Source organism: Melospiza georgiana, chromosome 1 (genome assembly GCF_028018845.1).
Source record: "Melospiza georgiana isolate bMelGeo1 chromosome 1, bMelGeo1.pri, whole genome shotgun sequence".
Taxonomy (NCBI): domain Eukaryota; kingdom Metazoa; phylum Chordata; class Aves; order Passeriformes; family Passerellidae; genus Melospiza; species Melospiza georgiana.
The window spans coordinates 104,137,340-104,154,938 of record NC_080430.1 but is presented as its reverse complement, the minus strand read 5'-3'; the positions used below and the strand labels follow the sequence as shown (position 1 = coordinate 104,154,938).

At 36.6% G+C, this 17,599-nt stretch overlaps 1 protein-coding gene across 1 annotated transcript in view; it reads left to right on the top strand.

Annotated features, from left to right (window-relative positions):
- The window catches only part of PTPRM (protein tyrosine phosphatase receptor type M), a 441,589-nt gene that overhangs the window by 248,530 nt on the left and 175,460 nt on the right, over positions 1 to 17,599 (top strand). The window contains exons 12-13 of the mRNA XM_058023915.1: positions 15,945 to 16,218; positions 17,352 to 17,388. Coding sequence (XP_057879898.1) covers positions 15,945 to 16,218; positions 17,352 to 17,388 — 311 coding nt within the window. The remainder of the gene's footprint in view (positions 1 to 15,944; positions 16,219 to 17,351; positions 17,389 to 17,599) is intronic.

The following is a 17,599-nucleotide window of genomic DNA, read 5'->3' as shown; positions in this document are numbered from 1 at the left end:
GTAGGGTAGTAGAAGCACAAGGCCAAAATCTCATCTGTATTTAACAGTTGTGCTAATCCTGAACTGTGCAGAATCTTTTATCTACAGCCAGATTTCCTGTGGGAAGAGCTGTACAGTGTCATGCTGCCAAGGTTTCTGTGCCACCTAATCCTACCAGAGTCATTCCCAGTGCAGGGAGGAGGAAGAGTTATACCTTCACTGATAGAATAGAAGGTCAGCCTTGTATTTATCCACAGAAGTCCTGAAAACTGGGGACGATGCCACAAAAACTGACTTGTGTTCTGTGTCTGCCTGCATCATTTTGCACTGCTGATTGAAGTGCCCTGCAGAGCTTTTTTGTAGGGAAGAAAGAATGAAAATGAACACAGTAATCTCCGTTTCCAAATTGCTGGACCGGAACCCACTGCATTTAAGTTGTGGAAAGAGACGATAGCATTGAGAGGCGAGAATTCTGTTGTGGTTATTTTTGTTGTGGGCTTGCTCTCCTACAGCAGAGCCAGCAGGAGAAAATATGCCTGTGCCTTGGGTGCTTATGTGATAATGCTGGCCTCTGCAGTTGCAACTGAAGCACAGGCATGTGCTGCTTCCCACCAGTTTTCCCATGAAAACAAAGCATCTGGCCAGGAGAAAATGGACATATGAGACATCATCTTCAATGACTGTAGTGGATCTGTTTGAGCTAGTTTCTCCATGCTCTACTTTGAATCCTCTCACTGAATAGATGAAAAACTTCATATCCTCTCTGAGTGCTTTAATGAGCACTAAACACTTTTTTAGCTTTGAATCAAAAAACCTGTTGAAATTGGCTTGTGTATTCAGTCAGCTGCCTCAGCAAATATTTTTCTTCCTGTGCTGTACACAAACCAGCAGATTGCAAAGCATCCTTGAATAAAGGGAGAAAATAAGCATTCTTCCTCTACTTATAAACTGCTCATTTTAATGCATCTATTTTCTTAATTCCCCAGCTCAATTCAGTAGTGAATTTCCAGTGCACAGCTTTGTAGAAGATGTAGGATATATTTAGTGTTAACAGTGTTATTAATCCATTAGCACATCTCCTGCTCTAAATAGTACTTCTTAATTTCTGTGTAATATGATCAATTTGCATGTGCATGTTAATTCACATTTATAAATAAAAACTGTGCAACTGGCCATAGTCATGCCCATGAACATGGGTGCATTTGCAGACTGTCCACACCTCATGGACACTCTCCAGAGCATAGTTACAGCATTGCAGTAATCTGTTGTTTACTAGAAAACATTGAACTAGATTATCACTTACTTTTAATCTTTATAGTCAGTTTCTCTTAATAAAATTACTTTTTTAATTTATAAACCCCTGACGATCTTTCAGTGTAGTGCAGAGCTAATTGTTGTGATTTGAAATCCCTAAGCTGTTTGTTTTTCTAACCTTCTGCAAACTGCATTTTCTACAAGTTTGTGGAGAACAGAATGAAAACCACTGCTCTAGGAGGCAGCATCACATATAACATCCATAAATTGGGCATTGAATACAAGAGGCTGAGCAATAGTGTATCTTTATCATTTATGCATGGATTTAGATCTGAGGGAATGTTCCCATCATTTCTCAAGGTATTTTTTCATTGTTCTTCTAATTTAACGTTGTGTAGCTATTGATCTTCATGGCTCTTGAGGAAGAAATCTTGTTTGAAAGTAGATATTACTTGGGCATGTAGCTATTACAGGTTTGTATGAAGACTGCTGCTTTTTTGTGTTACTCCATGTCTTCTAATTCCAGTACAGTATTTTACTGTATCACATCCAGCTACCCTGAAGACTGTAGAATGAAAACAATATATTATAGTATTTATTTAAAAACAGATGATTGAATCTCAGAACTGTTAAGTGGACATGACATAACACATTCATCCCATTTAGACTTAAAGAAATACAGTTGCCTCGGTTAGGTGGGAATTGGCCTTCCTCTTTTCTTGAGAATCCAAGTAAACTGGTCATTCAGACCTTGCTAGATCTATTTTCTACATAATTTGTGAAGAAAGGATAAGAGCATTCTGTCATATTCTATAGTAAGAAAAACACTTAGTCTGTTTCTTCATTGCTCCCTGCCTCACATAGCAGGATGGAACCAGGTGGAATCTGATGGTTTGGGTGCCATCAACAGCTTTGCTGGAGCTGAAGGTGTGTTGTAGTGAATCTTGGCATTCCAGTCATAAGCAATTTTCAAGCAGCAGTGAGCTGTCTTTGAGTATCAGAAAGTTAGGCATACACTTGCAGAAGTGATTCTTCTGATTCTGATAAGATGGGCTGTGTGATCTTGCAGATTGTTGCATATTGGTTTGCATGTGTTCAGACTCCTGGAATTTTCTTTTGTATCTTCCTCATTGATCTGTACTGGAGTAACATTGTGCATCAGCATTTTCTTTCTCTGTGACAGATTGAAAAGAAAGGAACAGTCAGCCATGACATGGCTTTCCATTTTGAATATTTCCTTCAGATCTCCTCTAACTTTGTTGTTTTTTAGACTAAATTATTTTAGACAGTTTCGTTTTTTTTTAATTTATTGTAAACTGTGACAAGACTTTGCTCCTTTTTCCATGCTTTCCTGTTGTTCTGTAAATTGGGTTTGGCAACCTGAAAACTGGGGAGTTAAATGGTGCAATATTGGCTTATAAAAGCACTTTGCTTGCTGTACCAAGATACTTTTATCTTTTACTTATGAACTTATCGTTTTTCTGTGTTCTTTTTAAAAAGAAATTAAGCAAAGAACATAAAGCTGATTAAGAAGCTTTGAAATGGTCTTTGGATTGTTCCAAGTGTCATAAATGTAAATTCATTGGAAGTCTGTTTTCTGGCTTGGTACCAAAATACATTGCCATAGTTTCAGCAAAATTTTTTGAAATAGAAAACAATGTTTATAGAGAACACAGTTCATCAGACAATGAGAATCTTATTTTATGATCTAATAGCACATTTTAGCCTGCAGTAATAGATAAGATTTCTTAGTTCTTATGATTTGCTACTAAGCATAGGATTTCAAGGTCGTATTATTTGATTTGGACTAACTTTGGATCACAGTTTTGCTTGTTTGCAATCTGGTCACATTTTGTTAAGTCTTTGGTAATGCCTCTGACTTCACACTTGGGTAAATCAAACCGATGAACAAAAATGTATGTATTAAGAAGTCTTAGAATAACTTATATTCCGCTGCTGGTATTTTTTGAAAAACAAACAAACCAAAAAAGAGGATTTCTAAGATGGTATAACCACATCTGAGAAACTGGCAATCTGACTAAAATTAAGACTTCTAGAATAAATTGCTAATTCTTGACACAATATAAGGTGATCATTTTGCATACTAGATATGATATCTAAACTTTCATTACAATTGCTGTGTCCTTGTGCTTGTTACAAATTTCTAATTACTAAATTTTAGTGACATCAAAGAAAAAATACTCAGATAAAGCTTTAAATTAGTTAAGTAAAAAAATCAGCAGGAAAAGTCTTTCATCTTGACCTAATTTACTTGAAATTCTATGCCTGATGTGAAGATTAATAACAGGTGGCCTTTTAGGGAGCACTCAGTTTGAGTCTAATGTTCTAGTTGTTCTTTTATTATCCCAAACATCTATAACTAAAGGATTTTTTCACCGTGCCCTTTGTTCACAATGTGGGACTGTAATTGAGTTCATATTTCTCACCCAACCTTTCAGCTGTAATTAATATTTTATTATATCAGATTTTATCACCAAATAGCCTAGCAGCAGGGCATTGAGCCACACGCACGCTCCCACACACGCGTACACACACAAAAGCCACAGTGACTTATTGATGCCAGGCAAGTGCCATGTAATGAGTTATGGTTGGGAGAATACAAAATAAATTCGTGGCACCCAGCTAATATTCCAAAGCAATTTAGAACTGATCTTATCTTGATCAAGCCAGGACAAAGAGAAATTAAAGTTACAAGACCGAAATATTCAGTGTTATGTGGTTGTATCAGACGTGTCATCTAACAAAAATGGTCTTTGCAAGACCAGGTATTAGCTGTTTTCATTATTATATTTTATGAGCAAGACCAGTGTAGGTCATATGCTCTTTGTGCTAAGAGTTACACACTGTCCTCTGAGCTCAGCTAAGCACAAACACCTCCACAGCATGACAAATGTAAAAATCTGAACATCTAAGTTGATATGCTATTTGTCCTTTAAAATGGAATAAAACAAAGTGATTTCTTTGCGCTTCTCTGCATACTAAAGGGATTGTGGGTGTTAGTCTAAGCTATTCTGATGGAAATAAGTTTTTTTAAATACAAATTTTGAAAGATTGACAAAGTCTTATAATATAAATATCTGTAAACAAGGTTGGAGAGAAATATTTCATAAACCTAGGTAACTCTGATGATGGGTTGTTTTCATTATAAAAACTTCCCACATAACTTGTGACTAACTGGCATTCTTCTTCTCAGCAGAATTTTACACAGAAGTCTCCCACCCCCTCTGCCTCTCCCTCTCTGTCTCTCCCTTTTTTTCTCTGCATCCTTCCTTCTCCCCATCTCCCTCTCACCCTCTTCCTTCTCCCCTCGCTGCTTTGATTTGAATAGGTGATTACTGAAAGTACTCAAATTAAGAGCACATCAGTAGCAGGATAGTACAGATTGTTAGTAACAATTCATAGTAACAATTGTTAACAATTGTTCATTGTTAATAGCAGAAATAACCTCTTGAAATCTATACCTGCAACTTTCTTTTTAAATTATTTTTAGTTGTTTGTACACAGCAGTGTTGCTTAGAGAATGAGTAGCCCTTCTTCCCCAAGGGAGAAGGTCAGGAGAGGAACTGCAGTGTGTTTCTGGCTACAGGAAAGTGGAGCCTTGCTGAGGTGGGAAGGATGGCCTAGGAATCCTTGGGGATTCCTTGGGGATCAATGCTGATGAGAGCCTTGGGGATCAATGCTGATGAGAGCACAGTTTTATTTCTGCTGGGGGTAGGGACAATCTGTTTAGCTTTCAGTAAGTCAGTATATCATGCTTTCTCCATTCCTGTATCTCAAGTTAAAATAACTGGAAATACTCTAAAGAAAAAGAGGAAAAGATCCCTATATATGACTGTAAACAACTTGGCAATGGTGAGGAGTGGTGTAATAAGCAGCTGAATGTATAGCTCACTCTCTGATTTATTTTTTTTTTTTTAATTCAGAAGATTATTTTTTTATTATTATTCAGAATATCTCAGAATAGGCTCAGTGGCATTGTGGACTATTTGTGGAATTAGTAACTTCACAATCTCTCTGTGGTTTGCATTCATTTTAAAGGCAAGTTGTGAGAAGAGCATAAAGAAAGTAGGAGGCGTCCCTGTTTTTACTGCTTGGTAATGAAGTTGGTCTCAAAGCCCTGCAGGATCTAAAGCTTCAGGTTAGTTCAGTTTAGACCAGCATCATTGAAGTTAGTGATATTGCTGCTTGGCTTTAAATTAAGAGCATAAAGCCATGTGGAGTAAGATCAATAGTATCTGGTTCCTAGAGGGACTAAGTCATTACTCAGTAGGAATAAAGCTTTTCACTGGTAAAATGAAGAAAGGGAGTACTCCTTGTCTTCTGTGTGCTATATTACATGTCCAAGATTAGAATTAAACTTTCTGACTCATAAATAAGTTAAAGCTCACACTGACTTTTTTCCTGGTTTCCTAAGAAAACAAGGCTTAAGTATCATCCTGTTCATCTGCCTGTATGTTCCTTCCTGCCCTCATTCATAGAGGACCTCTTGGAAATTTTCAAGCAATAATTTGAATGTTGCATAATTAGTGAGTTTCTCACATACTTTGGCATCTCTGTGAAAGACCCAGATTGGCATCTGGAGGGTTAGGCTGTGTTAGAGTATGAGTTAATTCATTTCATGTGGGCCATCAGCAGAGAGCTACAGTTCTCATACCAGCAGGCCAGGAAGGAGCCCAGAAGCTGCCACAGCATGTGTCTCCTCTTTTCCAGCCAGTGTTTGGGAGATACTAAAAGGAGCTGAGCATATTGAAGGTGGGAGCTGGGTATCACAGATGACATGTGGAATAGAGATGGGATTACAACATTCTGGATTTCCTGCAGTAAAACTTGTAGTGTCTTAGTCTATTTATGAGGCTTTGATGCATCTTCTGTTTCAAATGGCCTTTAAAAAACCCAGTACCTGATCAATGTAATGGAATATTTTTGTCCCTTAAACATGAAAGAGCTATCAGCAGAGATGTTTTATTGCTGCCAAAAAGATAATGGTGACATACCTACCAGAAAGATTATAAGGTTACATTTACCAGAGTTATTTATGGTAGAAATCAAATGTCAGTTGGTAGAGCAATTTAAAAAAATGCTCAGTAGATCACAGTGAGTGTAAAGAGATCTTGTAGGCAGTCATTCTTGGATAACAATCCTCCCCCCCCAGTCTTAAGAAAGTATATAAATAAGATGTTTCAGCTCTAATAGGAAATAAATTAATTTGTTTGTAAAAGGTATTTGATTTTGTAATATAGCTATGAAATCAAAAATCTTTTGTAAACACTGTGTGTAATTTATAAAAAAGTAGCTGTGTGTAAGTTGTTAAAAGTGCTTTGTTTAAAGTGTATCTGTATTAGAGAGACTTCATTTTTATTTTATCTTTCCTACTATTGCTTTTTATTTTCACTTCTTAGTTACCAGACAGGATGATACATGTCAGGCTGTTTTCAGTACATTATCTGTTATTTTTTCTTTTCTTCTCTACATTTCTGCCTTGTGTAAACTTTTGTATTCTTGAATATTTCAATCTTTTCCTAGTTTTGTTTTGTCTCTCTCTTTTCATATGCACAATTACTTGTCTGCAATATTTCTTTTTTTTCTGTGAAAAAAAACCAAACCAAACAAAAAAAACCCCAACAAAACACAAACAACAAACCAAATAACCCCCAGACAAACAAAAATCCCCTAAAACACCCAAGAGGAAAAAAACACCGCCACCAAAATACATTGCCAGCATTCTGGTGCCCCTCTTAGATTGTCACTTGCAGCCTGTTTTTAGCTGATTGATCTCATTGATACCGTATGGGGCACTTTAGGGGAGCTCTGTAGTCAAAGATGTCCTTTTCTTGTCCAGCATTTGATAGCTGAAATAAATTATGAATATAGAGCGAAATTCTCTCTTGTGCCATATTACTTACACCTGTAGAAAACTGCTTTGAACTCCTTGTGAAACAGTACTATTTTAAGCAGGCTTAATTTTATTTACATTTTGTGCTCACTTTGTATTGTGCAGGTCTACAAACTGTGTACAAAATTTATATATTTTGTTGACATTTTTGAGTTGGAAGAAAAAGCAGCCAAATACATAAATCTATGTGAAATATGGAGAGTACAAGCCACAGTGAAGTTTTAAGGGTTTCAGAAAAAGTATGTTTCTGATCATAGGGGTTTTTGTGGCCTGCAATATTCTAGAACATTTAATATTTTCAGCAGACGAAACAATAATTAAAAACTTCCCCCACAAGTTAACAAAGAGGTGTCTTGTAGAGGAAGAAGAAAGGTAGAATTAGGTATTTATTTCTAAGTATGCAGAATTGCTGAGACATTGTGTCTCATCAGATGGATCATATCAGTATAGGGCAGTATTCAGCTCCTGGGAGAGTAGGAGTGGGGAAATTGATGATGAAGGAATTTCAGGTGTAGCAATGTACATAACAGTTGTGAAAACAAAGTTGCATCCTGTCATTTTTGTCATCCTGTTATGGCAGTCTTGCAGGCCAGTGCAGTAATAACACTGCCAAGTCTTAGTTGGGCACCAATATTTAAACAATTACAAATAATTAACCATGAGTGGTATAACCAGGGAGAAAAAAAAAGTACAATTTCATCAATATTTATCAAGGATTAGGGGGGTTGGGAGGGTTGAGAGAGCAGTTTTGATTCCCTTGCCAGTTCACAATACCAACAGAGCAGTCTCTTGTGCCACAATTATGTCTAACCACCACTTACATACTTGTTGGGCAAATGGGTCTTATAAATTTTAATGTGCTGTTTCAATAGTAAACTAATACTTCTTTTGAACAAGTGTAGGTTAGCATATGTATTGAATTTATTGATTTTTTGCAAAGGATGGATGGGACAAAGTTAAAACTGCAGTCCATCAGCAGGCTATATGTTGTAAAACCAAGTACAGATTATCTACTGCCAGAGTCTTTATTGTCCTCCTAAATAGCAAAGTATTACAAACTGAAATTCTTGTAAGATTTTTCCCTCTCTCTCTCCCCTTCTCTACTAACAAAACAAAACATTTGTGATGTCTGAATCTAAAGGCAGAAACATTTCAGAAAGGTTTCATGAAAGGTGTTATGGTTGCCTGCAATTACAAGGCTGAAGATGGGCACTCTTTGCTGGACACTCTCTGCCCCTGACAAATGTGCTTAGATTCTCTAAACCAGTGAATCTCTGCACTAGGAAATAAGACGAAAACTTAAACACCCAGTGTCATCAGGACTAGGTGGCAACATCTGGCCCCCGGAAAGTGGAAGGAGCTTACATCGCTGTCTACTTTTCCCTGCAGATTTTCTTCATGCAATTTTCTGAGCCAAAGCTCTCATGGGTCCCCTTAAATCCTAGGGAGTCCAGATTTGCAAAAGAGAAATGTATTCTTTCTTCTGCATCTGGAGAAAAGAATTTGTAAGTGTTATGAACTTATGGTGGCCAATAAATTACTGTTTTCAGAGCCTGTCTGTCTCTTCTGCAGTTGAGATACTATGTAGCAAATGTTTCCCTTCTCAAGGGAATTGAACCTGTTGTATCCTTCCCTGGTGACTGTCCTTAGAAGAAAGAACAAGCAAAATATCTTTAACTTCCAGTGACATAATGCTTTCCATTTGAAAAATTGTCAGGATTTCCTGTATAAAACCATAGGAATGCTAAGGAGAGGTTTGCTTGGATGTATTTTCCCCAGAAAATCTCCTTTGTAAATGCTGACTTTTAAGTCTTTGAGACCATCCATACAAAAGAGTTGGTCAGTCGCAAAGCAGCTTAGGAGTTTTACATTAAAAACCAGATACTGTTCCCCAGTGGACTTGGGTCTGTGAAGATAAAGCTTATTACGACACCTGAGAGTTTACATTTGGCACTATCTCCAGGGACTGAACCTAAGCTGTCTTATCTCCTCCTTTACAGCCGTTTAGGTATTTCTGCTGTGATTGATCTGAGAAATAGGGCTCCTTGCATGACAATGGAGGTGTTGTATAATATTAGTCTCTCTTGTGTTCATGCCAGCTCTGATTCCAAAAGATTCCTTGAATTTTATTTTTTCCCCCATGAGCTGAAAATTTCAGGTGCCATTAATAGTATTTCCTGAGAATTTAGAAAGGCCTTGCCTTGGAGAATCTAACCAGACTTATCTCTTGACCTGCAAAAGCTAGTAAATAAAGGCAGGTGTGAAAGTAGAATCATTCCATTCAAGTTTGAACAAGCTGGTAGCACAAAGTATTTTATTTACTTAGCATCTTTTCTACATTTCTGAGGCAACAATCATTCCTCAGAGTTAGAAACCTGCCAAAGAATGGTGAAGCTTTTGTTTACATGGAACCTCCTAGCTTCAAGTAAAGACGCAAACAAAAAGTTAAAAGGATATAAGATTCCCTTCACTCCAAAAAGCTATAAGGATTTAAGATTCCCTTTACTCACCCAAAGAAACAGGAAATACGCCTCTAAACTAGTATGTCTGGTGCTTAAATGGGAACCATTGGAAGAATTTTGATGATTATGTTTTGCATGTATGTTACTTGCGTCATTGCCTAAATCACTTCCCCCCCATAAAAATTACATATTAATGTATGATTTTAAAAATGCTTGTTGGCATGTTGTGGGTACAGCAATATCAGTTTAGAGGTTTTGCTTAGTCTGCTTGTTTTTCTTCCCCCTAAGTTCTGTATTTTCATACCTGAACATTATGTTCCTACAAGGGATTTTTTTAAAGCTTCTTCAGCTTTTTTTAGAAGCAATAGCGAGCAATGCTGTATTTTGCATAAAACCCAAAAAATCTCTGATCCCCCGAATAAAATGTCTCTGAAATAGAGGTGTCTGCCTTAAACAGCCTTCTCCATCATTAGTAGGTACACTCATTTGTACTGCTGCTAATCAAAAACTCCCTGGTCTTACTTTTAGTCCACAGTTGAGCCATGTGTGCTTCCCCTTTGATAAAATATGCAAGGTGACTACAGGGACAGTGGTCAGCAGGACAGGACTGCTATTCAGCTGGTTCTCTGGCATGGAATCCGTTCTGGAAATTACTGCATACAGAGTATATTTTATTCAGTGTATATTAGGTGTTGCTAGAACTCCTCACCCACTGGCAAAGCCTGTGTTGCTGTGATGGTGAGACACCTGATAAATAAGGGGTTGTTCATCACCTTTGTTTAATCCACTTATAATAAATAAGGCTCTTGCACAGTAGAAGGAGAGTTAGTGGCAATTTCTTGTAGCCTTTTTCTATTTGCCTGCTAACCATAAATTATTAATTCCTGTCCTTTAAAGAGTAATTTCCCTCTTCCATTTCAAGGTGCATTACATATGTGTAATTACATATAATTTCTAGAACTGTAAAATTTGAAGTTACAGGATGAATTACAAGAATCTAGTGCATTATAAGGGCATGGAGAAAAAGATATGTATCTCCAGTGTTAATCCATATAAATATGATATGACCATGTCAGAGACTGCTGATGACAGAGATGAAGTTATGTTGCATATTATACAGAAAAAAACTGTCCAAAGGCTGTATTCTTTTCAAGAAGCAATATTAGGCAATAAAATTGCATAACACATGGCAAGCAAAGATATATGAAGTTTTAGATAAAAAGCATGAACAAAACAACTGATTCATTTTAAAAGTCTTAATGGCAGTACCATAGAAGAATTTTCAGGGTCTACAGAAGATTTCCCCCCTACAAACTGTGGAGACTCTTATGGTTTGAGCAGTCAGGTTCTTCATGGACTTAAGAGCTGTGATAATGGGGTTGGGTTTGGGTTTCTCAATTTTGCCCTCTATTGGAACTGGTGTTTTAGTAGAAAAATGCAGTAAAGTGATTCTAGCATGCAGATAAATAGGGGTGTGGGAATAACTGGTCAATATGTAGATTAAGGGTTATTCTATTGTTTGACTCCGTAAGCATTAAAACAAAGTAAGCATGCAAGCCAAAATGCAGAAATAATCTATAAAAGTACCAGTTTTCTATATTTCTAATAAAGCATGAACTTACAGCAGTGAGCAGAAAACTTCAAATTAGGCTCAAGAGTGTTACCATGACAGTCGGCAAAGGTAGCCCAATAGTTTACACAGCTTATTTGAGCTTTCCTAGTGGACCTTAAGAGCTTTGCAGGCTTTGTAGATTTCTTGGGGGGGGGCGGGGTGGGGGAGTGGGGAATCAAGGATAAGAAGAATTCGAAGAGATTTTAAACAATTGAAGCAGGAATAAGAAAGTTTCTTATTCTTATTTTACAACTGGATTTCTGAGGCTCATAATAGTTGACTGACTTGCCTGGGATCACACACAGCAGCTGTATTGAGACTAGTAAATAAATTCAGATAGTCTTTGTCTAGATTGTTTCTTAGGCCATCTCCCTTCTGTGAAATTAATTTTAAGAATTTCTTTAATGCTTCCATTATATAAAGCATCAAGAGTGTTTTAGAGAGACAAAATAGAGCTGACAGTTCAATAATGAAGTAATCAAGCTTGTTTTCCCTTTGTTTGCAATTTGGAATTACTTTGGAATTAGATGTAATTATAGATTAAGAAGTTTCAATAAATGCCTAGATTGTACATGTTAAGTATATACATATACCTACTCCTGTATAAAGACTTCTGAAGTCTATGTTTGCATCCAGTAGGTCCCTCTTGGAAAGTTATTCTGTAACTTTGAATGAGACTTTGATTCATTAAAATTTGATTTACAGCATTCCAGTAATGTGGAGTAATGTCCTGATTCAGGAGGTTGCCAAAACCCATCATGTCATGTAGTTAAGACTAGATATATACTTAAATCTTCTTTGAAATTGTCATTTGTCTGAGTACTCTGAGCGTCTTTTATTACCGTGCTAATATGGTTTTCCTTCTGCTTTCATGTCTCTTTTTCAGCTCTGAAAAAAAATTAGTGTATTTATCAGACATTGACACACCATTGCAATTTAAGCAATCCAAATTCAATAAATATCTGAGAGACGTGCTATGTTTAATTTCTTACAATAATTAAAGTACAGTGTTCAGATCTGTATCTTTGCATAATCATTTAAATTTGGAACTGGTTTGGAATTGTTAGAATAAAAAGCAGTGTAAAAATAATATTTTTTTTTTCTTTTCCCATGCACCTTTTTAATCCCCAAATTTGAAGCATTTGAATCTCAGATTAAAAATAACTGCCACGTGTTCCTTTCACAATGCAGCAACTAACTATTAATTTATAAAAATTAATTTTGAATTTAATTTCCAAGGCATTGAAATTCTATAGTAGAACTGTGTAACATGAATTATACTTAAATTACATTTCTTTGCTTCTGGAAAATCAGTCTAAATGCTGCCGATAACCGATATGCTTTTAGCACATTTCAGTGTAGTGTAGAACTTGTTTTCTGGATTACAGGTAAGAAGACTTTGTTCTCTGAAATGTAGATGTGTGGAAAAGGAATAATTCAACTCTGAACAAGCCAGAAATCTGACTAATATGTAAGAGGAATAGTAGAGTTGTGGCACAGTGCTAGCTCAATTCACTGAGCTTGAACCCTTTTCAGAGTAGGCAGTCCATGTTACATATTAAAGTAATATTAATTGTCAGACCTAGAGAAAGCTTTTGGATTATATTTGTAATTGGGGTAATTTTGTAAAATTCATCAGCAAGATGATCTCATTTGTACAAATGTAAAAAGTATCACTGGCAAAATTCTGTCAGGTTTCCATTGACCCAGGTGCTCATAATGTGTTAATTTACATCAGAGAAACAGCAGTGTGTGGAAATTGGCCAGCAGATAGGATTTAGTTATTTTTCATTAGCACTTGGACTTTGATGAAAGGGAACAGAAAAGAATTGTTTGACCTTTCAGTGCTTAAATTATTAAAGAGCAAATAGATTTGAGGTCTAGATGCTTGCAAATCTAATTTGTCTTGTGGTGTAAGGATTAAAAGACATTTTGAGTTTGAAATTGCTCCAGTCAACTTACTTCTTTCTTTAAAGTATCTGAAAATGAGTAGATGGCAGGTATCTAAAAGGTATACAAGGAGTAGTGCATGTAGTATAAATAAATATGGATTTACTACAGGAAAAGGAGCATTTTAATGCCAGATTTGTTTCTAAAATGTCTGCTGTCATTAGACTTATTCACTGAGTGAAAAATTAAGAGAATCCTCATTTCAGTACTGAAACAAGTCATACTATCTCATCTGGTCTGAAGTCCCTCTTATATTCAGGCCTGCTGCAAGGAGAAAGTAACTGAGTTTACTATGCATCATGCTTAGTGAAACTGCTGGATTCTTATATTTGCTGCAGTATTAGGCAAGCGTATCCAGCTCCACTCTCTTGCAAGAATGAATGTTTACATCACCTTCTGCATTTTTTCCCAATATTCCATTTAAGTTTGCAAATGGTATTTATTATAGATTAATATTGCAAATTAATAGTTAGAGGAGGCAACATGCTGTCTTCAAAGTAGCTTGGAGTCCCAGTTCTAAGCAACTCTCTTCTGTTCTAGAAAATTAATTGTGAAAATCATGTCAAAAATTTATTTGTAAAAAATAAAATAAGATTTTAGTGTAGATATTCTCTGGCTAGGTTTTTTATAAATCTGTTCCCACAGGATCAAAGAAACATTGCTGTGGATTGACCTTCATTTACTACTCAGCATGGAATTAATCAACTAATGAAAATGTTTCTGCTTGATATGAAGCAGAATATCTCTTGTTGCACAGAGCTGCAAAATGTACAAGCAGAGGCCTTCAAGTGAACCCTCAAGACATTCCTGTGTCCCTGGCTGTACTAAATTTATGCATGGTTAGATTTCTGTGTGAAGTTCAGCATCCAATTAAAACATTTAAATTTGAGTGTCCACTTTTCCATGTCTACATGTGAGCTGAGTGTTTAGTAATTATAATCAATGGAGTCTGAGAAGCATTTAGGTTGACCTATAAGTGGACACTCTTTCTGCTCAGGTCTCTTGGAACTGTAGGTGCATAGACATCTTCGTGAAGGCAGATAGGTTTAAATATGTTAACACTGAGCTAAAGCTGCACTATATTGAAAGTCTAAATCAGGCAGAAAGAAAGGTGCATTCTCAGTGTTAACTTTGTGGGCATTTTTTGTGAGCATAGAAGTACAGCATCTCCTACTGGAGATGCTAGATCTTAAAAATTCAGTCAACAAGGTCTGTGGCACACGATCAGTAAGTCTGGTAAAAAACCAGTGTGATGGTCAATGATCAAGAAAATTGGCATTTTCTGCCCCTTGGTGATATTTGACCATAAAGACTCTGCACACCTTAAATGGTGGTGTCCTAGAATCATGGAATGGTTTGGGTTGGAAGGGACCTTAAAGATCGTCTAGTCTGACCTCCTAATCTGGTCAAGGAATGCCTTCCCCTCCAGGTTGCTTAAAGCACCATCCCTCCTGTCATTGGACAGTTCATCCCTTTATTTCTAAACCAGGTTTGCCTCTAGAAGGGAAGTAGCCACAGCTGTGCAGGGATATGACCAAGCCAATAAACCCTGTTGGGTCCAGACTGAGATAGTCCTGCAGAAGCTCAGACCATGTGTCCCTGTACTTTGGGCAGAATCTTCTGTAAACATAATTCTCTACCTACAGATGACAGGAACAGTAACACGTCAGAAGACTCTGTGGATATTTCATCTTTAAGAAGCTTCCTATGCAGAGATTGCTATTTTTTATGAACTGTCAACTTGAAAGATCATAAAGTGTTACTGGATGTAGATGATGCACAAAAATGTGGACACATTGCCACTTTGACATCAATTATCTAGTCTGACTTGTTTACTGGGATTCAAGATTCCAGGAGACAAATACTGATTAAGAATCACTGGTCCCCAGTGAAGCAATAAACTTGTAAGCCAGTCCTCTTTAGAGACATGGACTTCCCACATCACGAATTTAAAAGCACTGACTCAGTCTTTTACAGCAACTGCAAGGGTATAATGATTACACTGTTTGCATATACAGCAGAAATTGCAATTTCTTTGTTCCTGTTTGAATGTCCATAGCACCTTTACAGTGGAGAGGGATGGACTGTTCTCTGTAGGTCCCAGTACAGCAGAGACTGCAAGTGCAAACTGACTTGCTTTGCAGAATGCAGAGACTCAAAAATAAGGTTATCTATGAGATGTGTGAATGTGCTTTGCTGAGTGATAATAGTGTTATCAAAAAGTGTTTTATACTTGCTCAGCAGTAGTCAATATGCCACTGAAATTTTGCTTTGTGTTTTTATAAATACTTATAATGTCAACAGTTAAGCAAATACTGGTTCCTGTCTCTCTGTAATTTATATCTTCATTTTTATCATAGTACTAATTTAATTTCACTTACATAAGATAACAGGTTAAAGAAGGGACTCTATAGCTTTATGTTTGCTTTGGTGAACAAAATAATACTTAATTTCACATTTTAGCGCTGATTAAACACAATTTTTCTGTACCCGAGTTTGAACAGTAAAATGTGCATTCACTTGTGTGAAAAGCTGTGATGTGTATGGCTATTTTTGTCTTTCCAGAACAAAATTAACTTGAAAGCATGAATCTATTCCACAAACTTATACACCTGAATATTAAAATGTCATTTTTTTTTCCTGTGTTCTTTTCTTTTAACAGTTGTTTTTTTCCAGTAAATACTGGTACACTGTTATAGTTTTAGGATGGTTTGACTGCCCAAGTTTTAAAATAACTACAGTTTCTTTTCTTCTTTCTTTTCTACTCTCTTAGTGTCTATCAAATTGTTGTTGAGGAGGAGCGCCCACGGAGGACCAAAAAGACAACTGAAATCCTGAAGTGCTACCCAGTGCCCATTCATTTCCAGAATGCCTCACTCTTGAATTCCCAGTACTACTTTGCTGCAGAGATTCCAGCCAATGGTTTACTAGTTGCTCAGCCTTTTACTATTGGTGATAACAAAACCTACAGTGGTTTCTGGAATACTCCTCTTCTTCCTCATAAGAGCTACAGCATCTATTTCCAAGCTGCTAGCAGAGCCAACGGGGTAGGTCTTGCAACAGGCGTGATTTTATACAGTGTTTGTGTGTAAATAAATGATTGGCATCAACTAGCAGGATGCCCAATTTAGTTGCTAATGAGAAAATGAAGTAACCGTGAAATTTAACACACTGAGTTTAAAAAATAGCAGTTTTCCTAACACAATATTGCTTAATGATTAAAGGTTACAGGAAAGAGGAGGGGAAAACCACACGTTTTGTCAGTAGTGAGCAGGCAAAGTAGTATGTTACCATTCTGTCTTATTAGCTAAAAGCTGTCCAGTGACTGTGTTTGACTGGCTTTTTTTTTCTTCCTTTTTGGTTTTTTTCCTTGCTTTGAACAAGAAAATGTTGTGATTTCTTTCATCACATTTAAGCCAAACACAATTGTGGATTTTAGCACATCTGTCTTGGCGTGTCCAGTCCTGTTACCTTAGTTTGAAACATCTTGATCTCCTTTTTTCTCATTTGGCTGTCCTGATTGAATTAGAAATCACTTTTTTTTTTTTTTGTCCCTTTCTGCAAACAAAGTAAAAGGAAAACAAAATAGATGGAACTAAAATGAAAATTGTGTAAAAGGATCCTCACAGATCATGTTTCATCAGACTAATTCTTCCTGGAATTGTTTTTCATTTCCTGGAAAGACCTACCCAGAGCCCTTCAATTCTTGATAAGCTTTGGCTGTTTGTGCTGACAGCCTGGAAATGTTTTCTGCCAGAAACCATAATGCTCCCTCATTCACAGTGCACCGACAGTGCACAAATGTGAAACACCATTGATTATTTTTTCTTCCTAAAGTTGTCTAACATGATGCCTCAAACTATACTTTCTGTAAGAAAAAAATATCTCCCAAGGTCATTATGTTGCCAGTTAAAAAGCTGAACGCTTGCCTGTGCTCCTGTGAATATCTTTCACATTTTCTTCTTTCAGAGGAATTTTAAGTGAAATGTTTACATACCATACCCAAGTAGTGCTTGTCCATACTAAGAAAGCGCTGTGGAGTTAGCTAATAAGCAGTTAAATATGGAATGAGGCACATTCTGCTTTGACATTTTATCAGTACTTTTAAGAACAGGATAATGGATGACTTTCTCTGTCTAGAAACACAAGATGTGACCTTTTTCCTCTTTGTTTGACACAGGAAACTAAAATCGACTGCGTCAGGGTAGCCACAAAAGGTATGTTTGGATTATGTCATGTATTCTGTACTTCAGATTGTTGACCTTCCCCTCACATGGTGTTTGGAAACTTCCAGAAGTGTTTATAGTGCTAAAACAGATCACTAAACATATTATAGAATTTTCATAGAATCATTTGCATCCTTAGCTGAGATTTAGGAAATTTGCTTGTTTGTTTGTTTGTAACCATAAATTTATTAATTACTTCTGG